This window comes from Poecile atricapillus, chromosome 2 (genome assembly GCF_030490865.1).
Source record: "Poecile atricapillus isolate bPoeAtr1 chromosome 2, bPoeAtr1.hap1, whole genome shotgun sequence".
NCBI lineage: Eukaryota > Metazoa > Chordata > Aves > Passeriformes > Paridae > Poecile > Poecile atricapillus.
Window position 1 is genome coordinate 105039150 of NC_081250.1, and position 19614 is coordinate 105058763.

General features: G+C 39.6%; 2 protein-coding genes across 7 annotated transcripts in view; both read left to right on the forward strand.

The window, feature by feature from the left end:
* MYOM1 (myomesin 1) overlaps positions 1-11544 on the forward strand; it is a 73534-nt gene extending 61990 nt beyond the window's left edge. For 4 of the 6 annotated variants that reach the window (XM_058832220.1, XM_058832221.1, XM_058832223.1 and 1 more), the window contains 5 exons: positions 244-266; positions 1815-1870; positions 6519-6734; positions 9595-9718; positions 10919-11544. In XM_058832220.1, the coding sequence (XP_058688203.1) occupies positions 244-266; positions 1815-1870; positions 6519-6734; positions 9595-9718; positions 10919-11145 (646 nt within the window). In that variant the 3' untranslated portion in view covers positions 11146-11544. Of the gene's footprint in view, positions 1-243; positions 267-1814; positions 1871-6518; positions 7498-9594; positions 9719-10918 lie in introns of those variants that run through there. The other 2 variants (XM_058832222.1, XM_058832225.1) reach the window with 1 other exon arrangement.
* Positions 11545-18452: 6908 nt separating this feature from the next.
* The window catches only part of LPIN2 (lipin 2), a 43835-nt gene continuing 42673 nt past the window's right edge, over positions 18453-19614 (forward strand). The window contains exon 1 of the mRNA XM_058832231.1: positions 18453-18636. The gene's annotated coding sequence lies outside the window, so the exon portion shown is untranslated. The remainder of the gene's footprint in view (positions 18637-19614) is intronic.

Here is a 19614-nt window from a genome sequence, read left to right on the forward strand (position 1 = left end):
GAGATAACTTTATCTTATGAAACAAGTCCTAATCATTCAGAAGCCTGTAGGAGTTTTGCATGTGATTTCTTTGGTGGAACTCTTATATAACAGTCAGGTAGCCAAGAAAAAGCTGTATTGCCAAACAATGAGAGAGATTTTCCTTAATGGATTAAAGGCAGTTAGAAAGATAATCTATTTTTCAATCACTCTGAGTAAACCTTAACTCAAACTGGACTTTCCCCTTGTTTCTTTCAACTCCAGGCAAGCTGCAATTGCAGAGAAAAGTAAGTAGGCCTTCTTTGACAATGGTTGCAATAAACTGTTTATGAAGCTTTTCTTCCTCTCCAGGAAGGTTGTGTGTTGAGAAAGAGAGGGCATGTGTATATGCACGTGCTCATCCTAAAATGAGTTTGTCCTTACACCAAGGAGAAATAAGTGACGCTTTGTTGATTTAACATTGGGGCACTTTGCAACTAATCATATTATACTTATGGGTTAGGTTGATTTTTCTCATCTAAGCTTCTGTTCTCAATATCAGTTAGCCTTCTCTAAAAACTAACTTTGTTGCTGGGATCTCTCATGCATGTTCTCTGCACAAAAGTCTCTTTGTTTTCAAAAATGGAGAGAATAATTTGGCTAGTTTTGAACGCTCCAAAATGTCAAATAGCTCTGTATTACTTAAAGAAACTGGTAAGAAAGCAACAGTATCTTTTCAATTGCTTAGAATCTTCTCACACTTTTGCCTGTATGTCAGTTCCAACAGAGCAACTAAAACAGAAGTATTAACTACTTAAGGAGTAAGTTATTAGACTTCAACTTGAATTATTAAACTCGTTATCCTCCCTACTTACAGAAGAAGTCATGGAAAAAGGAATTGTTCCACTGCAAACGACTTTCAGACCTGTATAAGAATGAGGGCAGAACTGGCATTTGAAAATTTATTTGAGAAAAAGGAGTAGAGAGATAGAGCAGGGCTTGGATCTGAACAGTAACCCCCACCAGTCCCGACTGAGACAGTGCAAAGGGGTCAGTGATTGTGCTGACCTTTAATTTCTGACCCTGGACTTTCCGTAAGGCATGTTAACTGTCATAACACAGCTCCTTTCCTGGTCTCCTAAGGCTGTTATCTCTGTGCTCCAGAGCACATCTTTTACAGAACACACTTGAGGGGAACATTCTGTACAGTCATTTCCTTCCCCTGCCAGGCTCCACCCAGACATGTAACGAACAAAATCCATATTCCAGGATAAGTGCACTAAAGCCTGCCTGTGATTGGCTTATTTGTATTTGTCTAAGATTTCTATGGGAGTCTTGAGTTTAAAACCAGATCAATCAGCTATCAATCTCATTTAGACATAGATACACACAAGTGGTGGGACTTCACTGTTGCTACTGAGACTGAAGTCTGTCTTTGTATCTAGATTAAAGAACAATTTCCAGGACTTCTCAAGGTGTCATTCATTTCCCTTTGAACACACAACGTTTTTAGTTTACTACAGTAAAAATTTTGAGTAACAGGTCCTAAAAATGTATTTTTCATGCACTCAGAATTAAAAGTGAATTAATATCAAAGTCTGCAGGACACTGCATGTGTACTTTAATTCCTCTCTGTAAGTGATTGACACCAAATATTAACACATCTTTTGCTGTGAATTCAACATTTTTGAAAGTCCAAATGGTGTGCTAAAAATGCTGGATAGCTCTCTGCTAGCACAGATATCAGAGACAAGTTGTACATAAATAAGACAAAAGGAAAGAACTAGAAGAGAAACAGAATCCGGCACACAGTTGATTTTGAGACACTAAAGAAAATTACCCTTCTTTATTTCCAGATCGTGCACGGGTACTTGGAGGTTTGCCCGATGTTGTCACCATCCAGGAGGGCAAGGTATAGTAAATTAACTGAAGTGAATTAATTGAATTAATACAGTGAATTAACTGAATCCCAACAGCCTGAATGCCTTTCAATGATGGGAACACGTTCACTTTTTTTTTTTTTTAAGATGCCATCTTTAAAATCTGCTACATTATTTATTCATCCCCTGCCTTCTGCACATAATTCAATGGACTTGCACAGATGGGTTTATGTATTCAGGGCAGTGTCTTTTCTTAAGAATTAGATAAAAGTGAGATGACAATGTGAGTTGGGACTATAACTCTTTATATAACCAGCTCTTTAAAAATTCATGCACAGGTTTCACAGTTAGATTTTTTTTTTTGTAACAGGGCATCAGGAAAGTTTACTCTTTTTTTCACATGGGAGCCAGTCATTCTATGCTTTCTGCAGTTAACTTCTCTGCAATGGGGCATGGTAATCACACCTGTAGAGGCTGGCTTTTAAATGGTGTAAAAGTAGTAAACCACAATAACTCAATTCTCCTCCAGCCAATAGGATAAAAAATTCTCTATTTCATCAGGGAAAGGAGAAGAAAGTCAAAATAAGTCACTGGTGCTATACTGGATTATATTAGGAGAGTTTAGCTGAAAGATTATGGTAAGGCACTCGCAGAGGAGCGTCGATGCTTGAGCACAGAACAGGTGACCCAGAAAGTGAGTTCTTAATCTCACAGCCTTTTCCCAGCACACTGTTTCTACAACTTGCTGTTTAATAGGACTGAGACAAAGACGTGCCTGCTCTTCACTTCCTGCTGCTCTGCCACAAGCCAGTTCCTCTCCACAGTGTGTGCAAACAGTGAAATAGGGCATGTGAATGTCACTGAAAACCTGTAATGTGACAACTACAGTAAGGCAGCTTCCTGGTATTTCTGGCTTTATCTGTCAGTAGGTCAGCTGGGTTAAAAGAATTTGATTATAAGCTCAGCAGAAGTGTTAAGAATCTAAAATCTTATTCTGAAACGCTTAACAGCGTGAGATATAGCCAACAAGATAGTAGAGTGAAGAAGTTCTGGGAAAATCAAGTATGTTGACATTACAAAATAAAATTCTTTAACAGATTTAGCAGTTTGAGAAATGCTGTAAAGTAAGAAGCACTTGTGTGAGCATTATAACTGTAGACAGAAGATACAAAGGAACAGAATGATTAGCAGATTCAGAAAGCTAATCAGTGCTTGGAGGCGTGATTCTCATAATGCTTTGGCAGGGTGTAAACTTGGGGTGTAAACGATTACCAGTTTTAAGCTTTCAGCCAAGGGACAGTTGATATGAACTTGTGTATGAGTTCACTGAAGCAAAACGTGTAGTGTTTATAAAATGAGTTTGTAAAAAATGAGTTGCAAAGTCTTACCCAGACACATGTTGTCCTTGACAGCAAGGACATTAGTAACGTTTGAATACATGGCTGAAAAACTCCCAGAACTCGAGACAAATATCCTTGACCTTACATTTCTTGATTCAGTAGAGGACTGTTTTGAGTAGGACAGAGAGTGATCAGGAAAAACAGAGCTGGTCTGGGTGGTGTTGGCTCATCTGTCTGTTGTTTGCATATATGCTGGAGAGAGAAGAATGCAATTCTCTGTTGTGTAACTCATGCAAATTGCACAATCACTGAGGATTTTGTAAAACAGCAAATGAGGTAGCGGAGGTCTGGCAAGCTTTGATTGTGAATTCTAGTACCACCATAACCACAGACTAATATGAACTGATTGGTATTCCGAGATTGAACTTAGATATGCATATCTCAAATTTAAACTTCACATTGTGACTGTGATGCTATTTGTTAGCTTTTTACATGTGAGCTGAAGGGTATGGGTGAGAACGAATGAACCAGTGTTTACTGAGTGTTAATCAAATAGCATTCCAGATGGCCTAAGAGGCTTCCACTGATAGACATAAATGCTCCTCAGCAGTGTGGTATAATTGGAAAAGGCTAAGTGTCAGTTCACATTAGGGAGGAATCTGACCTGACAGAGAATGCTAGCATAAGTTTTGTGTCCAGCCAGCCAACTTAACCTAAGTGCCTGTTTTAATGAAGGCCTATAAATGGGTGAGGAGGCTTAGAATTCTGAGAGGCACTTTCAGACATAGAAGCAACATGTAACATCCCTCTTCCCACCAACTCACTATTCTACCCTTCTGCCAGGGGTGTAGATCCTCACAGATAGGCTGGAAGAACAGAGCAGATTTCCTTGAAGGTTTCAGTCCACTCACCAAACCACCCATGACTGTGACTCTGTGCTAATATGAAAGAAGAATGGCAATTGAAATACAGTGACACACTTCTCTCTGCCACATGTACTACCCTACTTACGAAAATCTGCAGTAAAAGGCAGAAGAGGTAGCAAGGGACACAAAGGGTCTGGACTTGCACCTGCTGGTTGCTTCAAGTGGACATGACTCAATGCCCTGGGCCCAGGAGTATAGGGCACACTTCTTTTGCTATAATGATATCAGGTTGAACACAGTATTATAATCAAGGGTTTCAATGAGTAATAAATTTATACATGAGCAAAGATAATCTCTTACCCAAAGAACAGAAATCCAAGACATATAGGTGCAGTCACAGTGAACAATAATTTCTCCTTGGCTATGGAATTACCTTCCAGAAAACTGAAGATCTCACCATCTACAGGGAGTGAATTATAAGACACATCTCTACACATTAGTAGCTGGAAAATAAATAGAAAGAGTTGGGAACATCAAGAGGATCACTCATACCAAACAGGAGCTAGTGATGCAAGGTTAAGGAAAATGTAGCTATTTTAAGAAATTATTTAGAAGAAGAAAAGAATCATCACTGCTGCTTGAATCTCTTTGAATTAAGAAGTATGACACCACTTCAAACACCCCAGCTTTGAATGATGCCACTAATGGAGCTGTGTGGACATGGGCATCAGCTTATTAGTGCTATGGTGGAGTTACAGCGGGAGCTACTTGGTGCTGAGCTCTTGCTTGCTTGAAAATCAGAAGACAATAATGAAATATTGAGCACCTGAAGGGGTCCATATGCATTGGCCAACTAAGGCTGAGGGCATGTTGGTATCCAGAGTAACAAGGAAGAGGGGGAAATGTAAAACCTCTTGTTTTCCACTTGTTTTTCAAAAAGACAGATTGATATGGCTATCAAAACCACATTCACACCTGCAGGCTATGAGAGAAGGGAGTCAAGAGCCCCACATGGTCACCAGCTGTAGGTGCTGCAGGAAATTAGATAGAGGCCACTTCCACTATGCCACCTCTCACTTGGAATCTGCCCTCCTTCAGTGCCAAGAATTACATATTGCTGATAGAGGAAAGGCTTTCCCTTCCCTTTTGCTCTCGCTTTGGTCCTTAGGCTGGGCACTTGGGGATTTTTATTTTGTTCCCAGAGATAGCAACACCTTTCACTTTTATAGAGGCATCAATTTTTCTGTCCACTCATTTCAACAGCCTTTCAGGTATCTCTGTTCTGTCCCATCTTCCACTATCACACTACTGGATAACAAGCGGTGAGTTGGAGGGAAGGCTGGAAGAGATACTTAATTCCAGTCAAGTGAAATCTTGTCTACTCCTTATTTATCACTTAATCCATTCCTAATGAAGCACTGAAGGTCATTTTCTTTGCAGTAAAAGTCCTTCAATTTCCAGTCCAGTTAGACTCTTCTTTAAATGGCATTTTAAATTAAGTCCAGTGTACTATCTAATACTTCATATAAATAAATTCCTTCCTAAATAAAGCTCCAGAGAAAGGCCTATGTACCACTGAATTGTCATGTGAACTTTTTTCACATTTCACTCTGTGTGATACTTACTTTTGCAAATATCTCATTTTGAGAAGACTGCCATAGCACTGTGACTGGAGGAGGCGATCATTTACATGTGTCAATATCTCCCAAAAATTAATTTCTTATCTGACAAGAAAAAAAAGAAGGCCTGTGCAAAGTGTGCCCAAGAGACTCACCAGCCTGCTGAAGGTAGAAGAAGCTGCCAATGACCTAACAATATGATTCTCTAACAGTGAAGATACTTCCTACAGGCTGATGGGACTGTATTCAGTCCTTTGGAACAGTACTAACATCAAAGGGAAATACTTAGATGAACACCAAAGAACGAGTTTAGCCTGTATTGATTTCAGTTAAAAATAGTTTTACAGAAATGCATAAAACACTTCAAGTGTTAGAAGAGCTGTCAGGGCATAGTTTAAAAGGATCCCAAATTAAACAAAATATTCCAGGGCCACTTTGCTCTTAGTTATCTAAAAAAGCAGGCACATTTTCTTTATATATATAGTGAGCTTAAAGTGAACAAAACCATCTGACAGTTCATTAAAATCTCATTTCAGGTCTAACACACAAATGCAGATAAAATCTAATTTTATATTAAAAAATATGCATGGAGAAACCTCTACCAATGATTATGAGAGTAGAGAAGAAGGTCTATAAAATATTGAAAGGTTTTAATGGCATTTTTGAATTAACTGGGTTCCATCTTTTCCTTTATGATAGAGAAGAGTGAAATAAATTATTGATTACTGATGACGGTATGCATCCCTTTACTAAAAGCAGGAAGCTAAATGGGAAGTCAGAATATTTGGAGAGTCAGGCATCAAAAAACACAACAAATATTTACTGACTCATAATTTCTTTGTACTTTTTCTATAGGCACTTAATCTTTCTTGCACCGTCTGGGGAGATCCCACTCCAGAGGTCTCATGGCTGAAGAATGAAAAATCATTTGTATCAGATGCCAATTGCATCCTGAAGTTTGAATCTGGAAAAAATGTCAGCTTTTCCATTTCTACTGTGTCGACACAAGACTCTGGGAAATACAGCATTGTGGTGAAGAACAAGTACGGTACAGAGACCAGCGATGTCACTGTAAGTGTGTACATACCTGAGGAAGAGAGAGAGTCTGAGCAAGAGAAAAAGCAGTAGGATAAAATGAAAGTGTGAATTTAAGTCTAGAAGACAGAAGTACAGGAGAGATTTTGGATGTTAGGCTGATATAAACTATGTGTGTAAATGGCTTTCTGCTTTAGCAGGCAGCCTTGGATTTTTCCATTCACTTCACATTTGCTTCTAATACACTTATTTATGCCAGGGAAAACAGGGCCTTTCCTAAATGTTTTCTTACTGCTAACTTCACAGAAACTAATTGTAGCATTTCAAGCAAGGCCAAATGCATGCTGTCTGTAAACACATGCCTACCATTTGACCCTCTTCCTGGAGCATCTTGAAGGAAAGGGTCAAGAATTGTTTTAGTGGAAGCAACTAATGAGGTAGATGGAAAGATCAAAAATGATCAGGGCGTATTTGAGCAGCAGTTAGGATTTGTTCCAGCTTCGGTATAGCAGCATAAATGGAATGTGTTAGATCATGGAGAAATGATTGCTGGCTTTGTCTGTGTTAAGGCCCCTTTGTATTGCTGTGTTAATTTAGTGAGGCCTTAATATGAGTGTCATTTACAGCCCTAAATATTGTTTAATCTTCCCAAACAGGGTAACAGTACTGTAACATAAATGAAAATAAGGCTTAGGAGGCCAGGATAATAATATGTTTGTGTGTGTGTGTCTGTAAAAGTGTATGAACTCTGCTCTGTGTTCACAAATAAACTGAATTCACTTTTTTCCTTCCATCACAAGCTTGTTTCACTGCGTCGTGTTTTATTAGTCACAGCTCGTGTAGTTGTGCACAGTATCTTAGTGTCTTAATGCTTTCATCACTGTAATTACCTCCAGCTTCCCTTTAGATCCCTGGTAATCTTCACTTTGCTGTTTGCAACAAAACCACAATGGCATCTCTTCACACCTCTCTGTCCAGACCTGCATGCTTCACATCTTAAGTCAACAAGGTATTTTTTGCAAATTCTGTCACAGGAGTAGTCCTATGCTTTTCAATGCACCTGGGAACAAATTGTGATTTAAGGGTGATACGTAAGTATTTTGTTAGATAGGAAAGTCAGTTAATTTCATTGAAGTTTAACGCTGGAGATTCAGAAATAATATATTTTATAAAGATCTTTTAAAGCTACAAAAAAGATCTTCACTGAAAAAAAAAAAAGTGGGGTTTTTTTGGTGGTGTTTTTTTTCTGGTTTTTTTTTTTCTGTTACACAAAAATGAGAAAAAAACATTTGTCCAGATCTTTGAATGCACTTAACATAGATTAAAAACTCCATGTCTGCTATTTTACAATGCCACTGATTATATCAGCTGAGGAAAAGCAACAGAACCTGCTGGACATATTTATGATATATACATGTGATACTATATATATATAGGATAGGAGTAGAAGCAGTAGTCAGCCCAATTGCTATTTAGTAGCGCGATGTCCCATGTCAATAAATGTTTTCATTACTAGTCTCACAACAGCACAATTGTTCACATCAAAATCTGAAGAACTAACAAATATATTTTCAGTCTAAGCATGATCTCTGTGCACCTTTCATGTACTCTCTCTTGTCTTTTCTAGCTACTGTGACTGCAGAAATAGTGCTGCAGTCCCAAGCACTCACTTTGGTGCAGTACTGGCATTTCTGTGAGGATGCCACTACTGAATATTGTACAGATCACACTCACTTAAACCCTTGTCATGTGAGTTTTATGTCAGCTAATGTTCAAGGAGAAGTGGAAGCTCAAAGGAATTCTTAATGGTTCAGATAAAAATAGATTCAACACAGTTACCAGTGGTGAAAATGCCAATTTTAGCAATTTCTTTTTTTAAAAATCAGTTTCTATAAAGGGCTAATGATTATTATCTTAATCTTGTAAAAATAATCCATATTTAGATCAGTTTTATGAACTACTGAAACATGTTAGCATGTGCCTAACTTTAGTGCACGTGCTTGCACTAATAGTATCACTAGTTTCAAGGAACATGTCAAGTTTATCTGGTGTAAGTCTCTTTTTCTTCCAGAACAGATTTCACATCATAGGAATTTTTAACACGAAATTATGCAAAAACAATGTGGTTTTGGTGTTTCACATAAACAATGTATGTGTTCACATAGCCTCATCTCCTAAAATTAACACTCAAGCATCAAAATTGGTAACATTATTACATTTTTAAGGTGTGTGTAACTATATCCTTTAATGAATCAATATCTGTTACCAAAAAAATGGTAATTTTCATATTATCTACTCACAGCAGCTGAGTAAAACAGAAAAAGTAATAAGGCTTAATTTTTAAATTTCAAAATACAATCATGAGAAGATCTGTAATTTGAGACAGAGCAAACTTCCCAATTTAAAAGGACTAATGCAAAATTATTTTATAATTTTGCTCAGTAGGATATGAAGCCAATCCAAGGATGATATGCAGGTCTCTCCATCTTTGTCCCATGACATACAACATACAAATAACAGAGTCACAGCTCTTCCATCCTCCAGAGTGCAAACAAGAATATGACCAGCTCTTTGCAATAAATGATGTTTATTACTCAGTATTATTTTTAACCATGTTTTAAGGTTTTTTTCCTACCACTTTATTTTCAAAAATCTGTCCTCCTGCCTCCCTCATTTTGGCAGAACAGCCAGAGAATACAAGTGGGTCACCTCCCAGGTAACAGGCTGGATTCTACTTTGCTTTGATTTGGCAGATGTGTGAGTCCCTGAAAGTTAGAGTATTAAGTTGCTTTTGAAAGGTGTTACTTCCAGGGATGCAGTTATAGTGATTTCAGGCTGAATTTGTGATGCATCCACACGTCTTGCTTGTGCATGTTTTGTTCTTGCTTTGCTTCAGGTGATTGTGATGCCTGTGTCAGGGCAGACTGACACAGCCCAAGGACACAGTCAAAATAATAAAACTGTATCTAAAAAGAAAAAAGCAACAACAGCAAGCAAACAGAAGGAAGGGGGAAAGAAAGGTAAGAGTGCTTTCACCGTTGGAGTCTTCTATTCCAATGAAGAATTTGTTAAATTATTATGGAGTTGTCCGTGCCAATCAATATTTCATAGCTCCCAATCATTCAAACATATGCTCTTAATCAACAACAGATGCAGAGTATGAATTACCAGGTTAGACCTAAGTGAAAGAGACTTAAATAATATTTTTTAAACCACCTTTTCTTCTTCCTCTGGAAGTTGTCACCTTGACTAAATTGGCTGACAGAAGTTTTTTAAGTCATAATAAATACTTCTAAATTTCTGAGTGCAGAGGAAAGACTTTGTAAGCATGTATACACACACAGATGGGTGTTATTTTCCAAAGTGAGGCTAATTTCAGCAGCTAGATGTTTGATATTTCACCAAAATTAAGGCCTTTCTCAGGGGCCCTAAATGCCTAAGTCTTTTAGAAAACCTTGACTGCTTAGCCACTAATTGAGATTAATCAATTATTTTCTCCTAGTTTTATGTCCATATTGAATGGTAAAGTTGGAGTTTTAAGTGACCATTTTTTGTCTCATTTAGAGGAAGGGTAGAAAATTAAAAGCTCTCTGGTGATTCAGCATTCTCATATATCACTTGTATATTTTTTTACTGGTTTTTTTACACTCTTGCTATAGAATTGCTATTAGGACAATGATTTATTCTTCGCAATTACATCTCTCTCATACAGAGCATTTTAGCTGCAAATCAGTCTTAAATTCTGACAATATCAGAACACCTGTTTTACATATTTTTGCCTAAGTATTTTTTCTTGGTATACAGGGTGCATACATGTTATATAATTTCTGACAGAACATTTTATACTTCTATTCCTTTTTGCTCCTAAGGCAAGAACAAATATTTTACAGCATTTCCTTCCTCTCTTGCCTTACTGGTATGGTAGACTTTTCTGAGCGATCCTGTAAATTAGGTGACTTAAGTGGGAAAAAATTATTTCTGTAAATGTTTTCCAGTACCTACCTCTTAATAATTTTAATTAGTGACCATAAATACTTGGCCTTGGTTTTGGTTCCATAAGAAGTAGTAATGTTATGTGTGATACTGCATGTCTTTATATGGGTAGAGAAGGAGGAAAAGAACATGATAAGGTCATAACCAATGTGAAAGAAATGTTGCTGAGCACAGTAAATATTGTTACTTAGGATTACTCAGAAATTTTATTACTTCTCCTAAATCAGATTTTATTAAGCCACACATAGAAGAAATTACTGCTACAGAAGAGACACCTGATCCAAATGAAATTCCCCCTGTGGAAACAGAAAAGGATACAAAAAACAACCAGCGAGCAGCAAAGAAGACTGCTGGAAAGGCAGGAGTAGCAGAAAAGGTTCCTCAACCCACAGAAAGCTTGGATAGGCAGGGAAAGATACCACCAGAAAAAGCAGCCTTCGGTAAAACCCACTGAACTTCAATGAAGAATGTGATCCTGTCATGAACAGGATAATAAGTTCAACCTGAGATTTCATGAGTGGTATCTTAACCACAATATTTAATACAGTTTATTAATAGGGTTTTTTGGTAACGTTTGTAGTATTTCCTAACTTTAAATTTAAATGCATAGTAGATGGGTACTTATGTCTTAGTACCAGATAACTGCACTGCAAGAATTTCTAAGTATCTGAATAATGATAAATGTACTGTCAATGTGATTTTAATTACTAAAAAATGTCCATTAGAAGCAGAGTTTATTGAAGCAAATACTGTCCAGAACTGACATACTTACCATGGTGTAAAAGAATGTTGGATGTGTTAATCAATATTTATATCTTGATTATTAAATAATCAATATTTATAAGCCACCACAGCTTGAGGCAGATGTTGCTTTCTTTTTCAAGGAAATTATATATACAGTCCTCTTCATGCCATGTGGGCTCTACTTTTCCCATGTCCAGTTTGGCCACAGTAGAAGATCTCCAGAAACAGAACCATCTCCTATGGGTGCAGAGGGGGGCATAAGTAGTACTTTTCTTTTGATCCAAGTTTCTTTCACGCAAGCCTGTTTCATCAGGTGGATCAGGACCACATCTGGCTATTTCTTATCACCAAGGCTCACATGACTACTTTCCAGTCCTCTCCATTAATTCCCTTAAATCCTTCATGATTTACTGTGGATAATAGCACTAACCCATGAAGTATCAGCTGCCCCACATGTTCATTTTCCTCCACAATTTTTCCCACAGCACTCAGCTTTCTGATAAACCCATTGCTCTTTTTCCTCAGTGGCTCAGCCCAAGACTATCCCTTCTTCCACTCACTGTCATCATATCCACTGGTTTCTTATAAGAGAGTGTAGCTTCATGGTCATGTAAGTAAGGAATACATGCAATGCAAGAATCTCTGCATTATATCATTGCTGTGTTCATTCACATTCACTACTGTGTTCATTCACATGTTTATGTACTGAGGATATAGGAAAATATGACTCATTTGCAAATGCTTAGATACCATGGAAGAAGCAGAGTTCATGCTGAAAAACAAACCAATAAAAATAAAGGTCAGAATTTATTTTGTTGCTATGCAAGCTTAAAGTGACCAGGTAAGAAATTAAAATATTTTTATTACTAGGAAAATATTTAAATTGTTTTCAACTCTAAGAAGGCTCAACCATATTGTATTGTCTTTTTCCAGAAGGATTATTGATGAAAGGTCACTGAATTCCACTGGTATTTCTAGGTGCTAGATCTATGACTAGTGTAGAAATACTGAAAACACAAGAAATACCAGTTTCTAATCCATCCTTATAGAACTTTTAGCAAAAAAACCCAAGGAGTCTCAATGGCATATATACATGCATATAAGTCAAGATGTTGATATCCTGGATGAGAAGAAATTAATTTCCTTCTAGTAGAATTCCGATAGGATTCTACTCAACTCTTTTTAAAACCAACAGAAATTTTCTGGCTGGATGAAATACTGGATAGAACACTTATATGTAGGCAAGTAGAGTAATAATGTTTCTGTAAACAATGTAAAGGGTTTAAATAACTTGGATGATCCATAGCGAGTGACAGAAGGACATAGGATGTGACAGAGAAAAAATTGTAGAAATCAAAATACTGACTTCTGCACAAAATGGTGTTGGGAGAAACTTAAATGCAGACTGAACTACAACTAAAATCATGCAACTACACTTAGGTACTGTTCAACATCGAGATTGGCTCAGTTCTCCATAACATTTTTCTCTAAATCTATGTATTACATCCCAGCAGTGAAGGACATAAGCATAGGTCCACCAGAGAAACACAGTAAGGAGCATTTCCATGGCAAGACACCCAAATGCAAGTCATTTCTCATGCAATTATTACAGAAAATGATAAATATCTAGAGATGTGCAATTCTATCACTCTGTCAGAGTTACAGAGAGTGGCCCTTCAAAAGCAGTACAAAGCTGCAGGTTGTTTCACACAGCTCTCCCTTGCCGTGGCAATTATTTCAAGCTGCCTTACATCTGTAAAGATCCATCACCTCTCACAGCTCCTTCGGCTTGGGAGCCTGTCTGCCACAAACACCAACGGCAGTGAGTAAGTTATATATAGAACAGACTGTACCACTGAGAGCCTGATCCAATTCCTGCAAAATGCCGCAGGGGTCTTTTCATTAGCTTTAATAGAAATCAAGCTGGATCTCGGAAGAATGTTCTAAAAATGTCCCAAATCTCAGATTACAAAGCCCATTTTTCTCACCGTGAAGCCAATAGCAGATCTCTCTTTTGTGTCATTGTAGCAGAATCAGGTCTCTGCTTTTTGCTGCAAGAAAAATCACTGTTTTTCTGATATTTCAATTAAAACATACTGGAAATAGCTTTAAAATTTTAAACTAAAATGCACTAGAGTTTGGGGATTTTTTTGTTAAATTTGGATGGTTCCTCATAAAGCTGGAAATGGAGTCAAATCAGTATTGCTCCACAGGAATACATCTGCTATCCAGAAGAACAGTGTAGTTATGCACAGTAATGAGGTAAACATATGAAAGATTACCTTCCTTTTTTAATTTTAATTATTTAAGCTGTAGTGGTTCACAAATATATAACAAAATGTTCAAAATTAATATTAACAAAATTGTTGAGTATACTAAAGCTTATTATGTTAGTGTGGTTGAATAATTTCTTTCTTGCATTTTAAATGTATTATTTATATTCTATTCTCCATTATAAGTATGAAAAATTGTTTCAGTCTCTGTGCATTACATAATGATAGAATGCAAATTATTTCTGTAGCAACAGGATTTCCTATCAAACATACAGAATCATTTGACTACATTTAAACTCTGTCACTGGATGCAATATTTATCTGAAGCGCACTTCTCTTTACTTTCTTATTTCTCATCTACATGTTCCCTTTCAGCACATATTACTCTTTAAATTTATAACTCTTATAGAAATTCAAGTTCTTGTGTTATAAGAACTGTATTTAACGACAAGGAAAAGTGTTGCAATAAGCTATATTATCCAGTCACCTTCTAAAACCACAAAGGATGATTTTTGAAGATGAAAAAGGATGAGAAAAATAGGATTTGACTTCCACTGCAGTAGACACACCGTGATTCCAGCTGTCCTTGAATTCTTCTGGATTTGTTAGCCAATTATTGAGGAAGATCTGTCTGTGCTCTGAGACTGACAGACATAATTTGGTAATACATTAAGCCGTAATCTTTGAAGCAGCTAGTTGCAAACTGAGATCATCCTTAAACTAGCATAGAGTGTACTTCTGCTCTTTGCCCTTGAACAACAACTATAAGGTAAACACATAAATGACATCCCATTTAATCTGCACTTCTATGGGACAGACACCTGCAACACTGTTCCCCACAGTTTTTTGTTTGTTTGTGTGTTTTTGCCTTGCTAAAAGGACATTAAATTTTAAGAATTGAAGCAAAATGGTGTCCAGGGCAAAGAGCAACAAAAGCTGTAAAGAGAAAAATGTTAGAAAAAACTCCATTTCACAAGGGCTTCTAGAAATAAAGGTACTGTGAGAGAGACAATAAGGGGCTGATGGAGAGGAAGGAAGGCCCCAGATTTGGGTGCAATCTTCTGCTGACTTTTGCCTTTGTCTCACTTCCCGTTTCATTATGTGAGAGCTCTTTCCTGTAATTTTCTTCTGCAAATTTTCAAATGAAAAACCTTTTCTTCCTTCTTTCCCAATCTTGCATCTTCTACCATCCAATTTGAAACAGTTATTTCCATTTATCATTTCATCACTTGCCCTACCAGAACCAGAATAAAACCTCCTGCTTAATTAGGCTGTGGTTTAGGCAAGGATAAGGAGCTTCTTAACAGAGGCCTGAAATCCTATCATATCTACTGTCAGAAAATCATTTGTGAAACACCTGCTAATTGTTGACAAAGAATGGAGAAATATTACTCATATGAGACTTGATCCGAGTAGGCTGGCTTAGCAAAATATGTTAAGTCTATACACAAGTCCATCAACTTTTGGGACTATTGGTATGCTTAAAAATTTTGGTGGATCAAGGTATAGTTCCTTACAGCCCTGAATCATCCTTGCTATTAACTTCCCTCTTTTTTTTTTTTTTCTCTTAAATGGAAATAAAAATATAAACATAAACTAAACTTAATTAAATCATAACATCCAGTCATAAAGTCATTCTGATCTGAGACATGTTATGGAAAACGCTTCTGAGAGACATGTGCAGGTTGTGACTAAGAGGCAGAGGTAAGGAGTCTCACAGGTTTAAGATATAATCCTGTCTGCTGTGGTATGAGCAGGGGTGATGGTGGGTATAGAATACATGACTGCTCCAGAGAGTGGTTTCTTTCTGAGTGTTGTACGTGTACAAACAGAAAAAATGACAAAACAGTATCTCATCACTAATTTCAGCTCTTTTTCTGCCTAATGTGAAGGTAGCCTGAAGCAGGCTGCCTCTTTCACACACTGCTGCTTCCAGACATGATCCTCAGTTGAAGAGCCAGAGAGACACTGATTTACATATGGCACTGGGTAACATACTTTCAAATTACTTCTTCTCCGCCAAAATAACCACACCAGTAAGCAGCTGCTCTCATCACTCCCTCCCCTCTCCCTGATGGGGGAAACAATAGTGACATTTGTGGTGAAAAGGCAAAATGAACGTAAATGAGGTCACAGGTTAGCTGTGCCCTGGAGGCCCTGGATTAACCAACAGTGAGTTGTGGTTCAACAAGGACCACAAATGGTGCATGGATATAGAGAGGTCCTGTCTACACCACTCTACACACTCACAACAGAAGCCAATCCCACTTGATAGAGCTGTGGAAAATACAAGCCATTTTACAGCTTGATTGTAATCTTCAATGTGTAAGTGCAAAAGAGGAAAGAATACGAAAGGAGAATAATGAGGGATGTTTGCTTGGAGTAGTCCTGATTGCGTAGAGGTGATAATTTTGGAATGGTAAATGTTTCTTAAAGGGAAGACACTGTTTTCAAATAAATGCTCTTTACTCAGAAGCACCTCTTCCAGGTTTGAAACAGCAAAATATGATCTACCCATTTGTTACCCCTTTTCAAGTAAAGATTTTTGTGGCTTATTTTTATAATAGGATTTAGCTTAATGTCAATATTTGAGAACACATGACAGATTTAGCCCCTACCTCTTATCTCCCTGTGAACAGGGCTGTCTGGTGTTGAGAAAGAGAATCCCCTCCACTAAAAAAATAACTTCTTGTTCCAACCAGCAAAGATAAGATCACAGAAACACAAATGAAAATACTCTGTTAGAGCAATTGCTGAATAGGTTACCCTCACAAACTGTGAGACTAAGATGCCAAATAAGGAACTCGGCAAAGCAGGGAAATGATCTGCAGACTGTGTGTTTGTGACAGATGTTATGCTAATGTGGCTAGGTAATTATTATTGCAATGTTATACTCAAACAGGAGGCCTCTTCAGAAAACTGCTGCAGCTGAAAAATGGTTGAGCTGACGGGTGGCAAATTGCTCCATTACTCTTTGTTGCTTCCATGTATCCGGAGTCCTGGAAAGTGTTCCAGTTGACTCAGAATTCCTGACATGACAATAACATCATCAAAATGGGCAGGCGTGAAATCCGACCTTCCTTTTGACATACCCATAATATAGTCACCCCATCCATGTAATTCTGTGTTTGTGCCTTCTTCCATGAAACACTTTCCTTGAAAACCCAGCCTGCATGTTATGAAGGGATAGATTTGTTTTAGTTCTATGCTCAAAGGGATTTAAATATATTATCTGCAAATAAGCAAACTCACTGGCTATAATCTTTTAGGCAGCTTGTCCCAGGAGGTACAGATGAATAAACAGACCTTATCTCTTTGTACGACTGGTAAAAAAAGATTGTCAGGCGTCTTTTAAGAGATACATTGACTATCACAATAATTTTTGTCTATATATTACTTTGCATGCTAGCACGTCCTTTTGTCAGTTTCCCTGAATACTCTGACAACCAGCTTGATTTCTCATTATGCAACAACTACATGAAACCTATGTGAAAACCTAAAATGGCTCTAACACCAAGCGGGGCAAAGCCAGCTTTTAACAAAATTTTTGTCAGCAATTGGTGGATGAAAAAGTAGTTGGTAGGCAAATGAAGTACACTATAATAAAGAACCAATATGGATAGTGATAAAGACTTAATTCCCATTTGTGAAACCCAGTTATGCTGCTTCTCCTCTTTACCTTTTTTTATGGTGCAAGCTGTTTGAAGTGAGAATATTACAGTGGTTTAATACATATTATGTCACAGTATCATTTGGGGCCTCTGGGCAATAGTGTGACTCAGGTAAATAATAACACACCACCAAACCAACTTCAGCAAACAGTGGTGTGAATCATAATAGCATTGGCAAATGAAGCTGCTGTCCTGAAATGCATACACAGCCTGCTGGACATGTTCTGATTTTGCAATTCTGCACTTTCATTACAAAATATATATATTTATAACAGAATCACTGGATTATGTTGGAAAAACCTCCAAGATCATCGAGTACAACCTACGACCAACATCATCACGTCAACCAGACCATGGATGGCACTGAGTGCCACCATCCAGTCTTTCTTTAAGCACCTCCAGCGGTGGTGACTCCACCACCTCCCTGGGCGTCCCATTCCAATGTCTAACCACCCTTCCCATGAAAAAAATCGCTCAGATGTCCATCTAAAACCTCCTCTGGCGCATTTTGAGACTGTGGTATACAGCTATAGAAAGACTACTGCATAATTCTTATATTTATGTGATGAGGTTGCAAAACCACTCCTCATCCGAAGTCGATCAACAAATGAGGTGTAAGGCTCATATATGTATATATGTATGCATGTATGTATGTATGTATGTATGTCTGTATATTTGTATGTATGTATACATATGTGCATAAATAAAAAATATTTTATTAACACTCCTCCTGTGTAACCTCCTGTGTGGCCGGTAACTTTCAGAAGGAGGACGCAGTGACAGCTGTACGAAGTGGCGAACACCGTGAAGGCAGCGCGGTGCTAATCCACGAGGCGCTAATCCGGAGCCCGGCTATACACAGCTGCTCCCGAGAGGGCTCCGCTGCCGATCCCCGCTCCCGAAGCCCGGCCGGGTTCCCGGCGGGAGGCTCCGGGATGCGGTACGTGCAGCCGGGGCCGCGCCCGCCGCTCCCCCGCCGCCGCCGCGCGCACGCGCACCTCCTTCCCCCTCCTCCCGGCGCCGCTCCAAGGTCACGTGGCGCTCCGGGCCAGGCGCGCCCCCGCCGCCAGCAGGAGCGCGCGCGGGCGTGCACGCGCTGCACCAACGGCCGCCGCTTGGCGCAGTTCGCACCCGCCCGGGCGCGGCTCCCCCGGCTCCCGCTCCCGTCCGTCCCTCCCTCCCTCTATCCATCCATCCAGCCAGCCGCCGTCCGTCCCTCCTCGGCTGGCGCCGGCTCCCGCCGGGGCCTCGCTCGAGGTAAGCGGGAAGGGGCCGCTGTCGCCCGGTGGGCTCGGCGTGAGGTTTCCCTGCCTGCGTGCGGGGGACAAGCGGCGGCGCCGGCGAGCCCGGGCGGCCACCGGGCAGGGAGGGAAGGAGGGAGAGCGGGAGGAAGGGAGGGCGGCGCAGGCCTTGCCCCGGCTGCCAGCCCGGGCTCGTTCCCCGCAGAGAACCATGAGAACCTCCCCGGAACCGCCGCTGCGAAGCGGGGCCGGCCGGCCGGCACTGCCAGCGCTCCGGACGCTGCCCGCAGTTCCCCGCAGCGCGGGCCGGCGGAGCCGAGGGGAAGCATCGCCTGCCGTGCCCCGGCTGCCCGGTGTGCGGCTGGGCAGAGCGGGGGTGGGGGTGGCGGGAGCGCCGGTGTTGCCGGCGCGCTCGGCGGTGCCGCTGTGGCACACCGGGATATGTGCCGTGCCTCGCCTCGCCGTGCTGCCCAGCAGAGCCTTCCCCTCCAACTCGGGCAGGGAACTCTCGCTCCGGCGGGGCGCTCCGCCTCTGCCTCCCGTGTTTGTCCCTCCGGTGTGGGGAGTCTGAAGTGGAGCTACACTGCCCGCATTTTTTTGTGTGCTTCTCTTTGGGGTTTAATATGCTTGAGCTACGTTTTTCTTCTCCTGAAGTGGTTATTGAGTATATGTAGGAAGCATCAATGATTTTTGATACAGCAGGGCAGTATTCTGTGTAAACCTGTGCATTTCCATCCATAAAAATGATGTCATAAATATACCTGTGTTGTGGCTGCACTTTGTACGTGCCCATCATCTGGTTACCTCCCCCCCCCCCCAAACAAAATTCCATTGTTGTTACAAGAAAGTATTTGTTAGCATACTACATATTGGTATGTGGCATTATTCAGGATACTGTCAGAGAAAATGATAGACAACCATATAAAATTTCATCCTTAGAGTCATAGAATGTCCCAGGTTATAAGGAACCCACAAGCACCACTGAAACACAACT